The sequence below is a fragment of the Misgurnus anguillicaudatus genome, chromosome 24 (assembly GCF_027580225.2).
Source record: "Misgurnus anguillicaudatus chromosome 24, ASM2758022v2, whole genome shotgun sequence".
Taxonomy (NCBI): domain Eukaryota; kingdom Metazoa; phylum Chordata; class Actinopteri; order Cypriniformes; family Cobitidae; genus Misgurnus; species Misgurnus anguillicaudatus.
The window spans coordinates 16,407,158-16,431,406 of NC_073360.2; the positions used below are offsets into that span (position 1 = coordinate 16,407,158).

General features: G+C 37.2%; 1 protein-coding gene and 3 long non-coding RNA genes across 15 annotated transcripts in view; 2 read left to right on the top strand and 2 right to left on the bottom strand.

Annotated features, from left to right (window-relative positions):
- The window catches only part of LOC129437864 (uncharacterized), a 114,408-nt gene that overhangs the window by 22,974 nt on the left and 67,185 nt on the right, over positions 1 to 24,249 (top strand). For 2 of the 9 annotated variants that reach the window (XR_012367829.1, XR_012367824.1), the window contains exons 4-6: positions 1,101 to 1,280; positions 1,365 to 1,433; positions 3,270 to 3,371. The exons of 2 other annotated variants lie outside the window; for them this stretch is intronic. This is a non-coding gene — a long non-coding RNA (uncharacterized lncRNA). Of the gene's footprint in view, positions 1 to 1,100; positions 1,281 to 1,364; positions 1,434 to 3,269; positions 3,372 to 4,204; positions 5,065 to 24,249 lie in introns of those variants that run through there. 5 more of the 9 variants (XR_012367827.1, XR_012367830.1, XR_012367826.1 and 2 more) reach the window with 4 other exon arrangements.
- LOC141361667 (uncharacterized) lies at positions 8,167 to 11,674 on the bottom strand. Its single transcript, XR_012367846.1, has 3 exons — positions 11,226 to 11,674; positions 9,229 to 9,346; positions 8,167 to 8,850 (listed from the first exon to the last, which is right to left on the bottom strand). It is a non-coding gene; the product is annotated as an uncharacterized lncRNA (long non-coding RNA).
- LOC141361598 (uncharacterized) lies at positions 15,691 to 17,566 on the top strand. Of its 3 annotated transcripts, none has more exons than XR_012367743.1 (6): positions 15,691 to 16,110; positions 16,193 to 16,410; positions 16,565 to 16,817; positions 16,905 to 17,077; positions 17,199 to 17,389; positions 17,459 to 17,566. It is a non-coding gene; the product is annotated as an uncharacterized lncRNA (long non-coding RNA). The 3 variants fall into 3 exon arrangements; XR_012367744.1 differs by having other exon boundaries at positions 17,293 to 17,389; XR_012367742.1 differs by having other exon boundaries at positions 17,199 to 17,521.
- On the bottom strand, positions 18,923 to 21,371 carry LOC141349281 (uncharacterized). Of its 2 annotated transcripts, none has more exons than XM_073862873.1 (2): positions 21,290 to 21,371; positions 18,923 to 21,043 (listed from the first exon to the last, which is right to left on the bottom strand). In XM_073862873.1, the coding sequence occupies exon 2, from the start codon at positions 20,884 to 20,886 to the stop codon at positions 18,949 to 18,951; it is 1,938 nt and encodes a 645-aa protein (XP_073718974.1). In that variant the 5' UTR covers positions 20,887 to 21,043; positions 21,290 to 21,371; the 3' UTR covers positions 18,923 to 18,948. The 2 variants fall into 2 exon arrangements, with proteins under 2 accessions (XP_073718974.1, XP_073718973.1); XM_073862872.1 differs by lacking the exon at positions 21,290 to 21,371 and adding an exon at positions 21,136 to 21,205.

Sequence of the window (24,249 nt, forward strand, 5' to 3'; positions counted from 1 at the left end):
TATGATAAGGATCACACTTGAAAGAAAGGGGTAAACTTTAACGTATGAATTTCTCAGGAAAGCCGGCATCAAGATGTTTTATGGCTAAACGTCGAACTGTCAAGGAGTCGTACAAATGAAAGTAACGTTATTTTCTTCAGTTTAATTGAGATTATATTATGACACTCATGTTTTATGATACTTTTAATAAAATGTTAAAGCAGTTTTAATTGTAATGTTTTTGTTTTGAATAGCTAATTCATGCGCTCGCTATAGCAGCTAAGTTATGCGCTATTTGTTGAGCTCAGCTCACAACCTTAGACGACGACATCTTCTTTGTTTATTTCAACGCTTGTCTCTTTACGTAGCAGCCAGTTAGCGGCAAGGAAAGGTGACGCAAACGGTAATCGGGTAGTGTCTCATTTTTTAGACGACGATCTGTCTTACCCGTTCCCCTTCACTCGGTTTCGAGGGGCAAGGGGAAGACGAAGACAAAGGGGGAGGGGTAAGACAGAGAAATGAGAAATCATGTAAACTCTGTGTGAGGGTTTAATCTCCTGAGACTTCACATCTGACACTGATCAACAGACAAACACAACGCGTCTCAGACTTCACACAAGTTCCCAAACGAACATTATTGGAAACCCGAACAAAAAAGCAAACGCAGTAAAAGACATAATATAATGCATGCACTGTAAAAGGGTCAAACAGAAAGCTGCATCCTCCGAAGGTCGCATATGCAGGCTGCATACGTCATCAAGGTTTATTTCAGATCATTAACTGAGCATTACATTCGCAAGTCGTGAGCATATTACAACAATTTGCAATTAACTAAATAATTAGTCGACTTTATAATTTTTAATAGTCTCTAATAAGACAGTCTTTATGAAGTAAATGCAGTTTAAAAATGCGACCTCCGAAGGATGCAGTCTTTTATTTGAGAAACGGCCGGCACCTCCACAAGAAATCTTGCGAGACACATTTAAGTCACACCCCTAATAGCTTATCAGTTTTATGTCACAATATTACGTAGTTACAAAATAAATTTGATTATACCCCAAAAGCACCTTTATTTATTTATTTATTTATTTATTTATTTATTGTTGCTTTTATTCCTTCAGAGTCCAAGTCAAAATGAGTGATCTTGAGAACTTGATTGGCTACATTACTCACTGCTGCAAAAGCGTTGAATAAAACAAATATCATGAAATACGATTGATTTGAAATAAACATCTGCTCCCACACATGCATCATTCTGCAAGTCCAATCATTTTGCTTCAATGTATCGTCATGAGCCACAGGTATTCATTTTGTTCTGTCTGCACATTTTTTTGACTCTCAGAAAAATGTAATGTACTAACCATTATTTATTATATGATTCACAGAGGACCACAGTTTCAGCCCAAAAATTATTAACTGGTCTACTGAAAAATGTCACTTTAAATGCCCTGATGGTGAGTAAATTAAAATGTAGCAATAATTTGGGGGTTAACTATACTTTTAAGTAGAGATGCTCCGATCAGCATTTTTGGGGCCGATCACCGATTACCGATCACCAAGATCATGATCTGACGATCGCCGATCACTGCCCATCACAGAATGGCAGTGGAATGGGAATCTTTTATCTATAATCTAGCAGTGTTTGCACCATTTGTAGAAATGAAACTAACTATATAAATAAGGTATATTATTGTTGTTTTAATAGAGAATCAAAAAATAAGCACAACAAATATTTCCTCTTGCAAAGAGAAATGTAATATGCCTTTAAAAAGGTTTATGTCTGTTAAAAGTCATTAAAATAAAACACTTCACAGTCTTTACTGTATGAATTAAATATACACGCATTCGTATGAAGTACAACATTCTTCAATGATGAGCAGAGAGTAATTTTATTGAGAGATGAATTAGGATACTGTAGCTTTAAGACGTGGGAGAGATCGTTCTCTTCACGTGCACTGATGACAGGCTGCTGTGTATGCGTGTGGCGGGTGTCCGCAAACAAGAGCAGCTGTGAGGAAAATGGAAGTTTAAACCTTCAAAACTTTAAAACGAATGCAAGTAATAAACTTTCGGCACGAGGATGCAATTGTCCGCGATAGATATGTGTTGTATACGCTGTTCATTTGTAGCAGAGATGTGTGTGTTGCGTGTCCTCATAGAAAATACGCATATCTCTGTAAAGGCAGAGAGGGAAATCACGTCACACATGAGCAACAGGTTACAAAATGCTCGCACTGTGTAAAATGGTCTCTAATTGCAGCCGCATCAGGAACACTATAATGACAAAAGTAAACAGAAAAATCGGCTCATCAGATCTGCAAATTTAGCGAGTGCCGATCGCGTCATTTAATGCCGTTATCGGCCGATTACGATCGGCGGCCGATCGATCGGAGCATCACTACTTTTAAGCACATCTTGGCAACCCTTTAGTGTTCAGAAATGACTTGTTTTATAGAAAAGTATGACAAATTATTATGTCAATTTCTTTATCATCTGACATGTTTTTATGCATTGTTACAGGTACTTGCAGTATTTATAAGGTACAAAAGTTGTCAATGGGACAGTACCCTTTCAAAAAGGTACACCTTTGTACACAAAAAGTGCATATATTAGTACTTCAAAAGTACATATTGGCAGTTAAAAGATACATATCTGTACCTAAATGGTACATATTAGGACCTTTTATAAAGGGTACTTCCAGGTGATGCGCTTTCGTTTGGGAGGAGTAAAACACTGACATGTAGGTCCTCCTTTTGCCACCAAAACAGCCCTGACACATCGAGGCATGGACTCCACTAGATCCAGCATTCAGTTTTCCAGCTATTTTAGCTTCATTAGCTCACCTGTAGGACCGGACAACACTGGCCAGCCTTCACTCTCCATGTCCATCTCTGAGCTTTGGCTGCCCATGACCCTGTTGCCCGTTCACCGCTTTTCCTTTCTTGGACCACTTTTGATGGGTACTGATCACTGTAGACCAGCAACACCCCACAAGAGCTGCAGTTTTGAAGATGGTCTGACCCAGTTGTCTAGCCATCAGTAATTGTCCATTGTCAAAGTTGCGCAGATCCTTACACTCGCCCATTTTTCCTGCTTCTATCACATCAACTGTAAGAAAAAAACACTTATCCTGAAGTTGCCCCAAACAAGTTTCTCCACCCTGTTGTTTTTTTTTTAGTAAGAGTCAGGTTCAGTGCTCAAGTTGTCCCACCATGAATCATTAGAATAAACAAACATAAAGGTTGTTTAATTGTGATTCAAAGTATGCTCATTTTGTGTTTTGCCTTTAGGGACACGAATGACATTGGCATCATTGGAACTTCTGTTCTGGCAGGTCTACCAGTTTATCTGAAATAAGACTCTGCAGATGTTTTTAAGGCACACAACACAAGGTAAGACACAGACTTAATATTTTTAAAATGTTACCAAGTAAATATGGTTGTTAGAATATTTTTTACGACCCCTGAAATTGCTCCAACTCTGTATAAATGTTCTGCTGAACACACATTACGTTTTTATTAAAGACGTTTTGGGACACCAATGACTTTCATAGTAAGAAAAATACTTTTCCCCAAAACTGCTCGGTTTCAGACATTCTCAAAAAAGTTCAGCAGAACAAAGACATTTTTAACCTGTTTGGAGCAACTTGAGCGTGAGTAAATAACGACAATTGTCATGATTGTGTAAACTATGTCTTAACATTTTATATCTGTTTGTAAATAAGGATTAGTGTGTGAAAGATGTACATTCGTCATTTGGTTGTATATCTGTTTACTCTTTTTATGCTCTAGAACATGTGACCGCTTAACCGTTAACCAAAGGTAAGAGTTTATGACCGATTAACATTATCAGTTAAAAGAAAAAAATATGTGTTAACGCAAGGTGCGTGTCTTCATGAGCCGTCAGACATTTCGCCACTTTTCTATCTTTAATTTGTGAGTGTCATGTAAATTACACAAATTATTGCTGTCCTGACGGTCTGATAAAGTAATCATTTGAATGAGAAACAATAATGTGCGTGTTTGGAAGCTGAACGGAGACGCGTGTTTCCGCGCAAGATGACGCGGTCCGTCTCACGCACATCCGGACAGACCTTCGCTGATGGCCTCTGGCCCTGACCATAAACATCTCTTTTTTTTGCACAAAAAAAATTTCTCTGTCTAAACCTGCGTGTTTTGCTGATATGTAAAGACATGTATTGACAAAGTTTTTCCAATCCATTTAGAGAGAGGAGCTTGAGGAGGCACAGAAGGCAGCAGTTGCCATCATTGATGTTGTGGAGGAGGAGGAGGAGAACACCTTGTCTTTCAACCCAGATGATATACTAATTGTCCTTGAAGATGAGGTGGTGATGTCTTCTGGGTTAGTGCACTTGTGCTGCTTTTTGGGCTACTATGTGCCCTTTACATTAGCTACCCAAAGAAGCTTACAGTGTTTTTTGAGTTTATACAGAAAGTGCTCTTAAAATTTGAAGATGGAAAGGCCGGGCCAAAGTTGCTTGCACTTAAAATGAACTTTTGAATGAGTAAAATTTAATACTTTTGTGTTTTTTGCTTCCATTACCCATGTTGTTTTGCAGTTTAAAGTCTATGAAGGTTGTAATGTTACTAAAACTGAGTTTTTTATTGTCCCTGTTTGGGCAGTTTATTACAGTCTTAATGAAGTAGCTGACGTATAGAGTGAAGTGACTGTTTGATGAAATTATGTTATTTGGACTTGACTTAGCACATTGACTTTGCTGTAAAAGTCTCATGGTGCTGTGTGTTACATTATTAACGAAATACATATTTAATAGTAACTGTATGTCTGAAAAAAGCACAGTGTCTGCCAGAGCCGGCCTTAAGCATCTGGTGGCCTGTTTCAATAACTAATAGGGGGCCCTACCCACATAAAACATAAGCATAATAGAGCAAAAAGCAAGGATTCCTGTTGGTTTGCATCAATGGTATATTATTTTATTACGTGCTCAACAGAAATGATCCAAACTTATTTAATTAAAACTATACAATTATAGTTGGAATAAGCCTCATCCTTTCATGGAGGCAAACTTCTCTGCTTAATTGATTTGTGCAGTATATTTTCAGCTGTCTGGGCTCAACTTGAATTATTTAACAAACGCAAAGAAGAAAAAGGGTCTGACTGACACTGACCCGAACTTATAAATAACGATGGGCTCCGCGTTTTTTCAGCACCGTTGACAGCTCACCTGGCGGCGGGCGTAGATTTCACCTGAGCCCTTTTTAGAAATCCACCTTTCTGTGTTTGAGTTCTGAGAATGCCCTGATAAGTTCATCTTTGTCCAGCGATTTTGTCGCCTCGTGCTCAATTAATATCTGAACGAGACCTGACGGCATCTATGTTCAATAGGCTAAAAACAGTTTACATACTTTGATGCGGGAGCAAAACAAAAAAAAGAAGATTTCCAAGCCACAGTAAAAAAATCGCCCCTTGTTTATCTAAAGTTCTTGGTCATTATGTTAATTTAATGGAACATTGTGTGGATGTTGCGTTAGAGGAAAATGCAGTCATGCACAAAATATATTAAAAGCAGTCAGTAAATGCACACAGATGTTATGCACACATTTTTAATACAATGAAATACTGTATTAAGGTTAGTATAAAATCCAATCATATTATAAAAAAAAAAAAATTATTAAAAACCTAGAATCGCACTTGCACAGCCAAGCCTCATGAGAGAGAGCATGGTCGAATTCAAAACTGTGTTTTTGCGCCCTTGAAGGGCACTTCGGGAAGGGAGCTGCTTAAACTTTCACTCCAGATCAAATTAAAATGACAATGTTTTCATTGCTCTATTCTCCAAGTGTATTTTAGCGGTCACAGTCACGCAATGAGACACAATTGCGCAACTCTTTGCACAGCTTCGAAGGGAATAGGGCATAGGGATGAGTACTTCCAATTGATATTCTCTCCATTTGTGACAGAAAATTTGTCGGCATGAATGCGCACGGGCTAACTATCCACATGTGCACGTTTTCTGAGAGTTTTTATGAAGCACTGTGATGCTGCTGTAAACGATTCTACATTGATTTATAAAAATGAAAGAATTGACTTTTAAAAATAATTTAAATGACATATAATAAATATTAATGCAGTTCTACAATTTTATTATAGACTAAATAAAATACATTAATTTCATATTAATAATCCGATTATTAGGATATGGCGCGTATGAACGTTCGAGAGAAAATAAAGAGCAGAAATGTTAACTGATTTAAAATGAAAGATATGTGATTGCACTCCACTGGTACTGACACTGTAAGCTCCCCTGTGCAGAAATCATAGCCCCCCCGTTCAAACATTCTTGCGTCGGGCTGGGGACCTCCTTGGAGGACGGGGCCCGTTTAAATTGAAACGGTTGAAACATAGCTAAGGCCGCCTCTGGTGTCTGCATAGCACAATGATTTTGGTTTTAATTTTAGTTTGTGCTGTCAAAGTTGTAAAAGAGAACTTGAGATAATTTTATGGTTAAAGTGTATGTCTGATGAAATTGTTTTAATGATAGTTGGACTGTACAGCATGCTTGGCTTGTTTTATAAATCCTCAATTTGTGCTGTAACAGTACATGAGGAAAGTGTAAGTCCAAAGTTGGTTTCACTTATCAATTTTGACAGCACAGCACACTTATTTGATCCCCGAGATCCTTTGTGGTGATATATTTTATTTTAATAAATACTGTTTAAGAAGGTATCTATTTCTATATCATTATTGCTTGTTTTTGCATTGTGTTATTTAACTTAATTAATTTAAGTTAAATCAACTTAAACCATTTAAGGCAATTGCTACTCAAATGGTTTTAGGAAACCAATGTAGTTTTGTACAATTAAATTGTTTTATTAGCTTAGAATGAATGAGAATAAAGCACGTACAAAGTTTTAACTACATTTTAAATTTATTTTATTTACATTATGGGGGGGGGTGTAAATCTGGATGAAAGACTGGATGTTTGAGGAGAGCCTTATATGAGGGAGGTCTTTTCTGTCATGAAAAGGTTCCATCATGAGATATAAATGGCCTATTATTTCCTGATTAAACCTGTTATGCTTGTTAATAAGGAGATGTTTCATTGTTGAAATATTTTTTATGAAGAGCCTGTATCTGTTGTATCTTTTGCTGTTTTCTTAATTCCTCTTCCAGGGCTCAACGCAAATTATTTTTTATACGTGCCCAGTCGGGCCAGTGGTTCAGGTTTTCACTTGCCCTGGCAAAATTTTCACTGGCCCCAATAAAAAACGTCAGTGTCACATACTTAAAAGAAATAATTCAAAAGTCAAATATAATTGTATACACATACAACAGACATGTTCCAACAAAAAAAGGCTCCCAAATTTTTTTGCTTTACCTGTAAGCTGACAACAAACTGCGCAAAATATTGCATTGTTTCTTTCGTCGTGTTTTGACCAAGTAAATGTCTGCTTCAAAGATGTTAAATAATATACATTGCCCGATCAGGCAAGTGACAACACTTTTTCCTGGCACGAACATCCCTCACGCTTGCCCCGGGCCACCGGGCAGTCCTTTATGTTGAGCCCTGTCTTCCTTCTGCTGTGTTTTTCTATAGACCCTCCATGCTGTAAGTGTGTTAACTCCCATTTGAAGGATCCTACCTTAGATCCTCACATGCAGAATGTTTTTATTATTGTGTTTTTTTAGTTTATTTCTAATCATTTATTTACATAATCATTTTATAATCATTAGTTATCCATATAATTGTTTATTTGATTCCTGAATATTATTTTATTGTTATCAATTTTATTATTATCATTTTTGTTATTACATTATATTTTTATATATTTTATTATATCATTCATTAATTCATTGTATTTCTATATTTCATATGTCTTAATTTCATGCATGGTGGTTCAGTGTTATAATTGTCTAACATTTGTGAAGTTTCAAGAGAATGTTTATGGAAGCTCAAGGTCTAAGGGATGTTGCAGCTGAGCAATTTTGATATAACGTGCAGGCTGTATTCCTGCGGTAGACGAGGTTTGAACATTGAGGCATATGCAACTGTCCATCAATAAAACTCTTCTATTTTATCATCTAAACCTTCGTCTCACGCCTCTGTTTATGCTCTCCTCTAGTCCTCTAGCAATGATTAATCAACCTTTTAACTAACAGATGCCTGTTAAACAAGTTAACTTATATTTTCTGGCGTCCGGGATCCTTTTTTATTTTGCCTGTGATATGGAGACCCGATCCAACACATTTTTATTGGAAAATGTTCTGGGTCAACCTTGCTTGTGGAGTTTGGTATCCTCCTTTTCTTTTGAAAAAATGTTTCCTCAACACATGATGGCACAAAAGATGGCTTTGGACAAAAGTCTGCAATCATCCGTTTTGAATCTTGAAAGTTGGATGACTTCCAATGATGTTTTAGTAATGCGGGTGGTGGAGATGTGTCTTTTGCAACCTTTGTCTTTCTCTCCACTGTTGCTTTTGGCTTTTTAGGCTCTATGTTGGTGACTTGCGTGTTGCATGTATCCAGCCAGGCAAGTTTAGTAGTAAAAGGCGTTGGAGTATTGAATTCCAGATTATCATCAATTATTGTCACCTTCTTTATGTTTCTTGATCTTCGCCTTTTACGTAGTCTCTCTGATACAATATATGGTGTAAAAACGTCTGAGTGTTGCCCTCTTCAGGTTGAACGGTGGCTACTATGTGTCCAACTGTTAAGCGTGTGGATTGATCATACTTTGGGGTTGTATTGCAGCCAATGGCACGGGGAACATTTCACGGGTAGTTAAAAAGAGGATGGCTTCTACACATGGATAATGATCCTAAACACAACTCAATCCATGATGTACTACCTCAAGAGGCACAAGCTGAAGGTTTTGCCATTCTCCTGACCTAAAAAAAATAATACAAAAATCTGTGAATAGACCTCAAAAGAGCAGTGACTACAAGATGGCCCAGGAATGTTACAGTACTGGAAGATTTTGTAAGAAAAACAAGAACTTAAAGACTCTTGGCTGGCTACAGAAAGCATTTACAAGCTACTTGCAAAGGGGGGGCTACCAGGTGCTAACTATGCAGGGTGCCCAACTTTTGTGAGTCCTTTCCTTTTTAAAATGTAAGAGAGATGAAAATAAAAATAATAATTTGGATTAAACTATGAGGGGAACATGTCATCTATAACTGTATGCCTTTGAGATTATTTAACTCTCACTTACTTAACTGTTCACATTAACATCAATTTTAACCACAGGTGCCCAAACTTTCACATACCCGTGTATGTAGTCCAGTGCTGGCGTCGTCTGAAGTCTTTGCAAAGGCTGATGTCATCTTTCCATTTGTGTTAGGTCATCTGACAGAGGCAGGATCCAGACTGCAGCTCGCATAAGTGCTAGTAGAAATAAAAAAGCAAATTGAGAAAATTAGCATGACTGCTGTTTATAGCTTTTATGGTAGTGGATAGTTGTGATTATCAAGTAATTTATAATTCGAGGCAAAAGTTACTGGATGCAATTATGTGTATGCTAGACTTAGAGCTGTCGCGATTGGTCGATAGAATCGACGGTGTCAACCAGGGCTTGACATTGACACCCGCCAAATGCGGGTAGATTTCGGCTGTGGCGGGTTAGACAGGCAATCCCACTAGCCACTTTGGCAGGTTGAATATATATTTTTTTTTTGTAGTTTTCTTAAAAGTTATGCGAAATGATAAACAATGCGACAATGAACTACAACTCCCATGAGCACTCAGCGCAACGCACAGAGACCGTTTGTTGACGGGCGTGCGATCAGCGGAGCGTTGTGGACCAAAGCGCCACCTTCCAGAGTGCGCACGATTTGCGAATGCACAAGAGGACGCACTCTGAGCGCATACACACTTCAGGAAAGATAAAACAAATGCATGTAAGGGACTGAAGAGATATAAATTGCGTGCACACTCTCAGGGCAAGAGCGGAGAGAAATTCAGCGCATACCTGAATGCACACGAAATCAAAGGAAACCCGCCAGCTGAGAGGTTTGGCCATTATTTAAATGTAGGCTACTTTGGGCAACAACAATAATGCTTCCTCGACATTTATCATTAAAAGTCTTAAATCACTTTTAACAGAAACCAAGATTAAGCTTATAAAATACAATCTGCATAAACAAGTTGACAGTAAAATTCATGTACATTTCTTGACAGTATTTACTGCTGTTGTTAATAAATATTTAAAGTGGTTGTCGAGGGGTTATGTGTTTATCTTCTCAGTTAATCTTCTACACCCCTGCTCCACTTTTATATATTCATTCAAAGTTAATCTATTTATGCCTTACTAGCATGTTTTTCATGCACCTAAATATATGATCTATACTTATATACCTGGTATATACCAGCTAATAAACGTAGTGTTAATTTGGGTGGTCAAACTGCGTTTGAAATTCAATCTGCATCTAATTTAGCTAAAACAAGTAAATTTGCTAAAGTCATTTTAGAATGCAAAAGTCAAGTTTAATCGTATAAAATATATTTTACCAGCAACAAAACTGACGTGTAACGCAGTGCTTCCCAATCCTGGTCCTCGAGCACCCCTCCCAAAAAGTTTTAGATGTCTTCTCATTTGAAACACCTGATTCAACTTATCAGTCTCCTTCCAAAATGGTAAACATGTTTCCCTAACAAGCTGATGAGTTAAATAAGGAGACATCTAAAACTTTTTGGGAGGGGGTGCTCGAGGGCCAGGATTGGGGCACTGGTGTAACGCACTCCTTTATGATCTTATCATAAACCAAAATATACACGTGTGGTTTCTCGAGAGAGAAATTACGGATAAGCAAACTTCAGATGCTACGAAAAAACCTACCAAGTGCAAGACTTTAAATATGTCATGTCTTTATGGCATGTGTGTGAAAGCTTTTAACAGCGTGAATTAACCAAAATCAAACTCCCGGATGTGTTCTCTGTATTTTTTCCATAATGTGTGTGTGAAAAGGGCTACAGACATTAACCATTCATTGAAAGCAAGTTGTCCACTGAACCTTAAATGTCCTTGTCAGTATCAGAAAAGTGGTCCTGACACAAATGTCCTCATCATAAGAGATGTACGGCATACTGTCTCAACTAAACTTATGGAGTCCTTCTTTAGGATCTCTGACTGCTGCACTGTGATGTTGTTCACCTGGCGTGTAACACGACAACCCAAATGCTTTTGTTGGTCTTCATTAAATCGCAGGCACCTACACAGAAACATCGGGAACACAAGGACCAGGGAAGCAGTGAGTGTGCATCTTACCTACACCTGATGTAGCGTGTACATGCCGGGCAATGGAGGCCCCACCGATCCCAACATAGCATCCGGTCTCATGAAGGGGGGAGAAGCAGTTATGAGTGGGGATCTCGAAAGCCAAAAGCAATGTGGGGGGAGAAGTGCTGGCTCGTGTCTTCCACTGTCAGTTTGCTGCCATTGGAGAGAAGCTCATCTGGATAGGCCGCATCTTAGATGTACATGCCCTGCACAGAGAAACAGATGGCTTAGAGGTGGCAGAGGCCCTTTCTTCGATAAAACTGATATGACAGTATGGTTAAGATCAAAAACACTTGTTGTGATCTGTTTTGCTAAAGACATAAAACATAACAACTGAATATTACAGATTTACATAGTACTTGGGTATGATTTAAATTTTTAAACAGCTAATGAAAAAATATTACTGACACATGAATCTATGAACATGTATTTTTAAATCCTAAATCATAAGTGACTGGAAAGCAGTGAAAAGGGAAGGACATCATAAATGATGTCCAGTTACACCCACTAAAATGTCTTGAGATGTCTGTCAGTGAAATACTTACACAGCAGTGCCAATAACTTGTGTACACAAAAGAAAAAAGAAATATTAGCTAAAGAAAAATCCAAGAAATGCATTCAGTCATTTCCAGCCCTTGATGTGGTTAAAATCCACAGTATGACAATGACTATGATATGAAACACCTGTTCATTAAATAAAAATGTACATTTCATACATCTGGCAGGGTTGAAAATGTAAAATAATTGTATTTAAATTTGCTGCGATTGTAAGCACTCACACTATCATACAGAGGGGGGCATAAAAATATATATATAGACAAAAATAATATTATTTATACATCCTAAATGTGTTTAAAATGAAAATTTACCTCAGACAAGATATTTGCAAAAGCTTTTATAACAAACGGGAGTGAACAATTAACCATAATATTATGTTTATCATTTAAACGCCATACAAACACTTATAATGAAATAAAACAACCAAGATTACTATGTTGTGGAAGTCAATTATATAATCATCGCAAATCATCCTCATATTTTTCCTAAAATCTAAATTACCTCAGAATACTTTCAACTGCTGTTCAGACAAGCAACGGCCAGCTGCCTGTAATCAGTTCATCGTTTATATATCAACAAAAACACTCATACTGAACAAGTGAAAGGTATTTAGATTGATTTCAAGTAAAAACTTATTATATTTTTGTCATAGCATAACTAAATAACTTTTAAGGGTCACAGACTTAAGTTTTTTTTTTTTATTGAATTTATCGAAAACTTACCTGAAAACAACAGACGTCGGCGAAGTCAGCTCCTCTCAGCTGCATGAATCAGAACCGCACATTTATCCTTGTTCATGGCAAGACGAGACTGGAGTGGCTTTTAGGGTTAAGGAATATATCGCCATCTGTTGGTTTGGCAAGCTCTTGACAGCGCTTCATGCGGGGGTTTTGCGTGTTCGAGTTGATGTGAAATTGTTTTTGTTTTTTACAAAAAATTGGTTGGACCAATTCTGTTTCTAAAACATCAGTGTACGTGTGAAATAAGCCAGCAATCCCTTATTTTACCTCACTTTCCTGAGTTAATTGGGTATTAACGGGGGCTGGCAACCAGTGTATGTGCATGACTGCCACCTCCTGCTTCGGAATATGGAATAGAGCTGCATCCTATTTAGCAGCTGTGTCCTCATTAAAAGCAAAGAAAGCGCTACTATTTGATCTACTTGTCTATTATATTAAAACATTTACTTAACGAAGTCCATTTTTCTTATTATCATATTGGGGGAATAATTGGGCACCCACCAAAGAGAAGTGCGGCATCGGCCTCCGGTATAGTTGTCCGACCCAAAGCCCACGTAACAGACAAGTTTAATGAGCGGGACATACCGTTGACTGTCTGAAGATTTGAGGCTTGCTCGAATTCATGCGGCGCCGCAAGAACCGACAGTCGGACGACGCCAAAGCACCGCGAGAATGATTCAAGTAATCTTATTTCGTCTCGCTCTCGCGATACTTGACGTCATCCGGCTGTCGATTCTTGTGGCGCCGCATGAATTCGAACAAGCCTTTGGCCTTTAGGTAAGGGGGCCGACGTATACGCTCTTGAGCTGTCTGTCTGGGTCTTTAATTGTTCGTCAACACATTCCTGAAACGACAAATTCACGTGACACGAGTGATGTTTATTCTGTTATTGAGACATGTGAACTACTTTTTTAGTGTAACAGACATTGTAACACATTTATCTTCATTGTAAGGATTACAAAAGACGTGTTCATCTATTCGACATCACGTGGCCCTTTCTCCATACATCCACTAGGTGACACACTTTTATTACAAAGTTACAGTTACATGTTTTTTCTGTCCATAAGGGAGAAACAGAGAGTTTCTGAGAGCCTGGCAACAGATCCTCAGAGCCCCATCTTTTACAAACACACCATGAAAGACCAAATAGGCCTGTTGTCAGACTTATTTTTGTGTGGTTTACACAAATGAGACTTGTATCACACTGCCTTTCCAATGCCCTGCAGCTCAATATGAGTAGCAAAAAGTAATTTCATCATATAATTTTTTATACTTGCTATAATGAAAATAGGATCTTCTTACCTCAAAACTATCCACATTACTGATATTATTTCAATCCAGTCTTTAGATATATTATGGATACATGTTTCTTTTTTTGGCTTTCAGGTTTCAACAACTGAAATAAACTTGAATTGTAAGTATAATATTGACTGCCATGCCTATGGTGCTGATATGGTGCATTTTATTTAATGTTAATGACAATATCAATGATATTAATAAAACAGAAACATATAGCACACATAAATCATAGTGCCTTTGTCAAAGCCAGCTGACCACACATTTCTGAAGAATAATGTTTTTAGTTGTTGATATAAATATACACTGAAAAAAATGGACTTAGCGGGTCTTTGAATTTACACAAAATAAACATGTATGCAACACAAAATATTTATATTCCTTGTGTAAACATCATTTAATCAAGTAGGATTACAATATTTTGTTTGAATGTTGAATGAATACTAGAGAGGGAGACGCACACATCCAAACACTAGCAGGTGCCGGAATCCAAAAATACAACTAAATAAGACAAAAAAGGAATACGATCAAGAACTCCCTAAAAACTACATTCATTTATTTAATCACCGAAGTAACGTTTCGGGCTACCGCCCTTCTTCAGACTTCAACAATAAAACATCTACCCACTATGGGTCACCTGACAAGTCACATGACAAAGGTGATTGACTTACTCTGATTCATGAACACAGTGTAAATCCAAAAATATCTGTCAAAAAATATATACACACACATCTCTCTGTATATACACCCACATACATAAAACGAAACAACAATTAAAATAGAAGTTGTGCCATAATAACAATGTAAACAGTGATTAAAAATAACTACTCAATAGATCACCACAGCACTCTTACAAAACAGCTTAATCCAAGCAACCAAAAATGATTGAATAGATAGATACCTTCATGTACAAATATGTACAAAGCTCTATAAGATATCTACAAATATATATATATGTGTGTATACGCATAGCAGTTTTGAGAGCTCTTAACATTGACAGAAATATTGACCATAAAACATACATAAACAATACAAAATATACAAATATAGTACATTACCAGGGACATCTCATACAAATAGAACTACAAATGCACACCATCTCCCATGAAGAATAAGTGAAATATTCACCTTAATATATAACTATAGTCCTTTTACTAATAGCAATCAACAAATACATGTCCAAAAAATATATACATTCTTCTGATCAATTAGATCCTCACACAGATTAATATCTCCATAGTCCACAAATTCAATCGGAGGAATGGTCGCAGATCAAACTCCTCATTCATTCCTTTTGGAGCACGTGTATCTAAAGTGTATATCCAAAAGGCTTCTCGTTTTAAAAGTAGGGAATAATCACCCCCTCTTGGAGGTGTTTTTACTACCTCAGTTCCACAATATCGGAGAGAAGACAAATTATGTGAGCTTTGAGTAAAATGAACAGCAACAGGGCTTTTTAGATCACAATTTCAGAAATTCGATGTTCAGAAATTCTAGTCCAAATTTTTATCCAAATTCTATATTTATATCAATTTGATTCATACTAAAATACATTTTATATCTTTGGAGTCAGATTATAAAGTTGCGTAACATTAAAACGTCATTGATAAGCGCCGGAAAAGACCGAACGCGCTATAAACCTTCGCTATGCGTTTGGATTCCGTCGTTGGGCCAAACGGATGGATGGGGTCAGATTTTTTCCCCTTACAACACAAACTACTCAAAGCTTTTGGGCCTGGCTGAGCTTTTAGGGTGTGACTACTTCAGGAAGTCAAAGGTAAAGCAAACTTGGCAATTATTTAGGACTGAATTAAATATATTGAGTAAAAATAATTTTTCTCTTTCCCATTCATGTCAAGATTGACAAGAGGAATAATTATAGGTCTCATTGCATTATTAATGATGCTTGAGATCTTGGCAGAAGTTGTAGAGGAGCCAATTCTTAGTGATATCAGATCATCACAAGCAATAAGCCTTGAAGTTGATGAGAGCACAGATGTGTCGATGTCCAGGCAGCTTGATTTGCATGTCCGCTATTAGAAGCTAGTCAGAATATTCATAAATCAAAAGTCCTGTTAATGAACTGTAAATACTAAATAACCTACCTGTCCTTTGTTTCAGATACCTGGACAAAGAAGGACATGTATTTAATCAGATCTTGGACTTGGTCCCTACTCCTGCTGGCAAAGCAGACACTAGAACGTAATGCTGAAGAAGGCTATCCCAACTGAGAAACTGTATGGATGGACTGGGAACTGATGGGGCAGCTGTTATGACAGGTAATTATTTTATTACCATCATGTGACAGAATTCAATTGATGTATCCCATCATTGTCACTAAATAATTGTATTTAAATTCAGGACGTGTGAACGGTGTGGCAAAGCAACTTGCAGACAGCTTTCCAAAGATTGTATCTGTGGCTTGTGCTGCCTACAGATTAGCCCTTGCCTGCAAAGACTCATCTAATGATGTAAAATACATGGCCACTTTCAGGGACCACCTTCAAGAACTTTATTTGTATTTTAGAAATGGTGCAAATCGAACTGCAACACTTAAGGCAGCATCCGCCATGCTGGGTGTGAGTGACTTAAAAATAAAGTTAATAGTAATAAATAATTAATAGGCTATTCATAACTAATCCTTATCTCTGAGGTAATAATGTACAGTTATTTGATACCTTAGTAGTTATCTTCTAAATTTTTACTGAATCATCATGTCTATAACACTTTCAGGAAGTGGAGGACACACGCTGGCTTGCTCAACACAGGGCCATTAAAACCCTACAGAGAAATCTCAGCTCAGTCCTTGGAGCCTTGGCAGAGGAGGCAGAGATGAGAAGATGTCCAGGACCAAAAGGACTCTACACAATTTGTGCTACATACAGATTTGTAGCAGCTGTTTGTCTCCAGGTTGATGTATTGCCACACCTTGCACGCCTGTCCAAAATATTTCAAAAATGTCAACTTTCTACATATTAAGGAGCAAGTAGGTAAAAGTGAATTAAATACATTAAAATGTCTTTAGTTTGCATGTCTGACCAATACTACACTGCAGCTATCCTTTTTTATTCAGGTTCCGGTCACAATTCAAAGTCTGAGGAGCATCAAAGAGACTGCACAGATGCCGCTCCCTGGATCATTCTTGTCCCAACTTCAACAGGACCTTGATGATCCCCAAAGACTTGGAGCCTTCAACATAAAGCATGAGGAGGAGAGGAACAGGAGAGGGCAAGATTCCAGCGAGATGTATGTATTAATGCTCTCCTTTCTTTTAGAAGAAATTGTATAATTAATAATAAAGGATGTTGATCTGTGCATTGTGGGTCATCCACCCTTACATAACTGGCCTGGAAAAACACCTTCACAGAAGGTTTCACGAGCTGGACATTCTTGGGGCTTTTAGTGTCTTGGGACCACAATCGGCTGTCCCACAAGATAACAGAGACATTGCTAATCTGCAGATTCTGGCCAGGAAATTTTTCCCTCAACATGAGAAGGAGGTCCTGCAAGAATGGCTCTCATTTAAGAATCATGCTCTCATTGGGGCATGCATTTAAGGTAGGTAAAATAGGAGGGCATGACTACAACACACACTACATGCTAATCATGTTCAAATATTATTTCAAGAACAAGACCCGGGAGGAGCTCTTGAGTCTGCTGGCAAGCGAGTTTGATGAGTGGGCCAAACTTTACCCCTTCCTGAGACTTCTTGCAAGCATTGCCCTTTTGATCCCCATATCCAGTGTTCAATGTGAACCGGGTAAGTTAAACACTTTGACATACAAACATATAATTATGCATTTTCTTTACACTACTTTTTTGATTTAGGTGAAAACAGACCTGAGAAATCAGCTTCAAGGAGAACACCTCTCTGCCTGTCTAAGGATCTCCATAAATGGACCTCAAACAGAGGACTTTCCATATGAGAGGGCATTAGAATATTTTTTCAGAAAGCCTACCACCACAAATAGATTGTAAATCTGTGGGAAACACTGTACAGCCCTTCACTCATAAAACCTTTTAAAGGTAACGTTACCACATTTATTTATTCATTCATTATGTTGAGTACACCACAGTTCTGTAAGTGGAAAATTAATTCATATTTATTAGAGGTCGACCGATTTATGACGAGTTGTAAAGCTGGATATCATCCGCATAGCAGTGAAAACGTATGTTATGTTTTCTGATAATGTCTCCTACCATCATTAACACAACAAAAACTAAAGAAAAGTGGACCCATTTATTTACTCATCATGCTGCGAGTACACCACAGTTTTGTCAGTAAAACAATAATATTTGTGTTTTCTCACTGTTTGGCCTATAATGTGACTAATGTGACCCTGTGTAATTTGGAAATTTCATGGGAAAAGTGTATGTCTTAATGTTTAAATGTCATTTGAATTAAGGAACAGTACATTTGATTTACTAAAAGTGTACACTACATTAAGTCTATTAAAGTCATAAAGGAATACTTGATTTATTTCATAAGAAATGTGAAAATGGAATTTGGACCCAAAAGCGCACTTTTGTTTTGTTTAGAAAAATGTTTGTCACATAAATGATTGTTCAATAAACTGTAATAATTTTACCTTTTGTTGTCATCATTTTTATACTAATGTTTTTCTGATCTTATGAAACTTAATTCATTTGAGTTAAGTCAACTTAAACCATTTAAGGCAATCGGTTTCCTCAAACCATTTGAGTAGGTATACAGTTGTGTGAACTAAATAAAATGTATTAAGTGAACTAAAACTATTTGAGTGGTATGAACTTAAGCAAACTTAATATATTTGAGGTAAGGTAACTCAAAATGTTTTAGTCATATGCACTTATAATTTACAGTTTACAGTACTCATATGTATTAGTTTTAAAACTTAAATGGTTTAAGGCAATCGGTTTCCTCAAACGGTTTAAGTTGAGTTAACTTATCGGGTTTTACAGTGTATAAATATACGGAGATTAATTGCGTTTATCCACTGTTTTCAGTTTAGTGCATAACCACCTGGACCAACTCACTAGCTTTATAATGTCTGTAAACATTTCTCATGATTATTTGATTTTAAGTGTGAATCCCAATAAAGCACGTACACATTTTTTTACTACATTTTCAATAGATTTTATTTACAATATAGATAGGGAAGGAGTGTAAATCTAGATGGCAGACAGCATGGAGAGGTTGGCCTATTCTTTTCCTTATTAAATCTGTTATTTTTGTTAATTATGAGATGTTTCATCGCTGGATCGTTGAAATATTTTTTGTGAAGAGCCTGTATCTGTTCTTTCTCTTTCTGTTTTCTTAATTCCTCTTCCTTCTGCTGTCTTTTTCTAGAGACCCTCCATGCTGTAAGAGTGTTAACTGAAAAATGTTTCGGGTCAACCTTTGGTATCCACTTTTTCCTTTGGAAAAAAGTTTCCTCAGCATATGATGGCACAAAAAGTTTTATTCTTCTCATCACTTGATCTTCAGGCCTGCTTTTTTCATCCACCTGTAAATCATCCAGTTGAGTTACTGGTACGTTGCCTGTGTCCATCCAAGCAAGTTTTGGTAAAGGTCTTTGAATAATAACTTCTGGATGATCAGTTTGGTTCACATTTTTCCCTCCTAGCCTTTCTTTCACAGGCAACATTTCGACGACAGCATGTGGAGCCTGATGCAAAGGTACCTTACTTGTATTTATTTTACCATCCCTTTTACGTGGTCTCTGTTCCACTATCCTCTCGACCTGAGCCGGTTCTTTTACTATGATGGATGGCCACAGCGACGATATTTTATCTTCATCAGATAAGGTCTGGCACTGAGGGGTTACTGTTATCAACAGTGGTTTATTTCTTATCTTTTTTTCTTCACAGTGTTCAGAAGGTCTCTCTTGCTCTGTCACCTGTGCCTGAGTTAAGTCTTTCTCTGTGAAGGATGGCCACATTGGCAGTTCTTCTTTTTCCACAGGTGAAATCTGGCACTGAGGGGTTACTTTTATCACCAGTGGCTCCTTTCTTATCTTTCTTTCTCCACAGTGTTCAGGAGGTCTCTCTTGCTGTGTCGCCTGTTCCTGAGTCAAGTCTTTCTCCGTGAAGGATGGCCACAGTGGCAGTTCTTCTTTTTCCACAGGTGAAATCTGGCACTGAGGGGTTACTGTGTTCACCGGTGGTTTCTTTCTTTTCTTTCTCTTTTCACAGCGGCCAGGAGGTCTCTCTTGCTCTGTCGCCTGTGCCTGAGTTAAGTCTTTCTCTGTGAAGGATGGCCACAGTGTCAGTTCTTCTTCTTCCACAGGTAAAATCTGGCACTGAGGGGTTACTGTGTTCACCGGTGGTTTCTTTCTTTTCTTTCTTTTTCCACAGTGTTCAGGAGGTCTTTCTTGCTCTGTCGCCTGTGCCTGAGTCAAGTCTTTCTCTGTGAAGGATGGCCACAGTGCCAGTTCTTCTTCTTCCACAGGTGAAGCTTGGCGCTGAGTGGTTACTTTGTTCACCTGTGGTTTCTTTCTTTCTTCACAGCGTTCAGAAGGTATCTCTTGCTTTGTCGCCTGTGCCTGAGTTAAGTCTTCCTCTGTGAAGGATGGCCACAGTGTCAGTTCTACTTCTTCCACAGGTGAAATCTGGCACTGAGGGGTTACTTTTATCACCAGTGGCTCCTTTCTTATCTTTCTTTCTCCACAGTATTCAGGAGGTCTCTCTTGCTGTGTCGCCTGTTCCTGAGTCAAGTCTTTCTCCGTGAAGGATGGCCACATTGGCAGTTCTTCTTCTTCCACAGGTGAAGTTTGGTGCTGAGGGGTCATTTCAATCACCAGTGGTTCTACCAATGTGATGGCTGGAAAATGTGTAAAACATTCGAAGTCATCAAGTGAGGTTTGATGCTGAGGCGTCACATGATCCTTTAATGGTTTTGCCACTTTGTCAGGTGAAGAGGGTACCGCATCTCTTCCTTGCTGGATCTCTGTTTCACTGAAATATGGCTGTGTTTGAATGTAAACCTCACTGGCATACTGCTGTCTTTTGAGGTTTGAGCACTGCCATGGGCAGCAGAAGCTAAGCCATTTAAATTTTTTCCTCCAGGGCTTCATTTTAGTAGAGACTGATCTCTCTAAGACTAAAAGTGGGGGGTCTCAAAAATATAAATATATCGAAACCTCTGACTTTTCATTAATACAGCACTGATCTCGCAGTGAATCTTGCAATGGATGTCACAATGGATGAAGCAGTTGTTTTGTCAAGAGGGATCTAGCAGCAAAAAACAAAACAAAAAAAACGAATCTTAAATAGGCTACAAACAAAATAAGTAACAAGTAACAAATGCAAATTCTTAAACTTACCTCTAACTCACAACTGATCCCGCAGTGAATCTTGCAATGGATGAAGCAGTTGTTCTGTCAAGAGGGATCTAGCAAAAAAACAACAAGAAGTAATCTAAAATAGGCTTACAAAAAAAATAAGTAACAAATAACAAATGCAAATTCTTAAACTTACCTCTAACTCACAACTGATCCCGCAGTGAATCTTGCAATGGATGTCACAAAGGATGAAGCAGTTGTTCTGTCAAGAGGGATCTAGCAAAAAACAACAACAACAGGTAATCTAAAATAGGCTTACAAAAAATAAGTAACAATTAACAAATGCAAATTCTTAAACTTACCTCTTACTCACAACTGATCCCGCAGTGAATCTTGCAATGGATGAAGCAGTTGTTCTGTCAAGAGGGATCTAGCAAAAAAAAAAAAAAAAGTAATCTAAAATAGGCTAACAAATAAAATAAGTAACAAATAACAAATGCAAATTCTTAAACTTACCTCTAACTCACAACTGATCCCGCAGTTTATTTTGAAAATATCTTGAAGTTGTTCGCACAATGGCTCACACAATGAATCTCGCTATGAATGTCACAATTGATATCACAACAGATTTCGCCTGAAAATTGACAATGATTGGAGTTAATAAATTATTCATATTCTGTTTAAGATTTATATCAGCATTTGTATCATGGTCTATAATGGCATTTTTATATTGTGAGAATAAACCTGGCTATTTTCATGATAAAGCATAAATTCCTAATCTAAAAATTATATTTTCTTATTCTTCATTTCATATTTTTATTTTTCACATAAATCCCTTATTTTTTTTTATTTTTTTTGCAACTGCTACTCCTTAGCTACATGTTAATGCATACCTCTTAGGTGCTGTGCACACCAACCCTGTGTCTCAATTTGTTCACTAGCTATGAGGTTGTAAATTATATTGTGTACGCATGTTCGGGCACTGGTGAGGACCCTAGCTCACTTGACATTGGGACACTGTTCACTTATTATCCTGTGACGTGTCTGCTCATAAGCATGTTGTAAACATTCACAGCTGTTATAAACAACCGGCAAAACCAACATCTCTCTGACTTAAAAAAAAATTCATTATTCTCATATCCGTGCATAAAATTGGAGGAATATATTTACATTTTAATTTTATTTTACAATTTTAAATAAATACTATTATTTTAAATATTGAGTAGATTGTTGTTCCTTTACGTTCTAGTGATGTGTGTTTATATGTAAAACTAAAATAAATCAAACGTTAGCCTTTATAAAAGTTCTGTTGCATTTCATGAAGTTTATTGAGTTGGCTCACGCGATTTTCAGTTGAGGAGCTATAGAAAAAGTCACGTGATTTCTGGTAAGGGAGCATGATGCTCACTGGGTTTTGGGTTGCATTGTGGGAATTTTTAGGGAACGATCTAACTACCTAACAAGGGAGCTGATTAAGATACAGGCCAAAGCTTTTAAACGCGTCTGAAAGCGCCAGGCTGTTGCCGAATGCCATATTTTTTCAGCCGACTAGCAGCTTCAGCTGAGCGCTTTGGTTGCTAGGATACGCTTTGTTTATCATTCGCGCTGGTTTGTTGTTGTGATATTTGTCCCACCCCTGCTCCACTGTGATTATACGGCCGTGTGAGAACGTACAGCGACAAACGATGCTTTTTACCCAAAGTTGAATCTTTTTCAACTATCGGTGCTCAGCGGGGAAAAAACCGCTAGCTGTTGGCTTAGAAAAAAAACGCCGCGCTTTCATTGGAAACAATTGAGAACATGCGCCGGCCGCGGGCATAAAAGCTTATGATAATAACTCCCATAGGGTAAATCAATTACCCCCCACAGGGTAAATTATCTCTTAAAAGTCATTTAGCTGAGGTTCAAACGAATTACAAATGTGAAAGCATTTACCATTCAACAATAAGGAAAATATACAAAGCTATGTTTACAAGTAGTAATATTAATCTGTTAATTAACAAATAAATTTACACAATTAATAAAAACATTTGCTTTGGTGTGGGGTATCCAAACATAACAAAATAAGTATTATTAATTTCTGAAACTTACCTTAACTCTCTACGCCAGAATGAGCCGCTGCACTCCTATTTATAGTGTTCTCGATCATACGTCATCGTGATGCAATATGCTTGCAGGACCGACATTGCAGAACAACACGAGGCGACTTAACAACACACCAAGCAATTCAGTCAAATTAACTGAAAGCCTACGAATAACAGTGACAGTACCAAACAGTAACAAAACAAAATCACTCAATAATAAATAAATAAATAAATAAATAAATAGTAATATTTAAACAGTACTATATGTCTAATATTCTTAAAGTCTAATAGGCCTTGACTTTCCCTAACACAGACATGCAAAACATTTTCAGACTAAAGCCTTTAATTGTTTTAATGCATGTAATAACAGGTTTAATAGTTTCATTCAATTTTTTAAGGCATATTCATTTTCCTGCTCCTCTTTAATTGTGGAAATTGTGTCAACACATTCCTGAAACGACAAATGTACGTGACACGAGTGATGTTTATTCTGTTATTGAGATATGTGAACTACTTTTTTAGTGTAACAGACATTGTAACACATTTATCTTAATCGTAAGGATTATAAAAGACGTGTTCATCTTTTCGACAAGACGTGGCCCTGCGCAGATCAATCAGTGTTTGACGTCAAAGTACCGCGAGATCCATTGAAAATATGAGTCATGATTTTAAATATTGAATTTGACAAGAGAAAAAGGAAATGTATTTGTATAAAATGTCGTGAATAGTAAAAAAAATCTGAAACTAATACAATAACAATAAAAAAAGTAAAAAGGGCAGCATTTTTGCTGTAACCCCACATGAACTCATTATTTAAAAAAAAATCATTTTTAATTTTTTGTGATATATACTTTAAAATTAAAATACATCTACTGTAATTGATAATGAAATTGTAATATACTATAATGTAAGCATATACAGTATTACAACTACATGGTAATTTATGGAAAATGTACATTAGTTAGATTTTTCATAGTGAACATGCTACATATTTTAAAATGATTAAGATTTTCTTGTCTTTAGCTGATAGATGCAATGCTAGGGTTCTTAAAAAAAGAATCATATTCATTTA

What these genes read in the sequence shown, in the direction of transcription:
- LOC141349281 (XM_073862873.1), bottom strand. Translation starts at nt 20,886, where the DNA reads ATGAAGCCCTGGAGGAAAAAATTTAAATGGCTTAGCTTCTGCTGCCCA.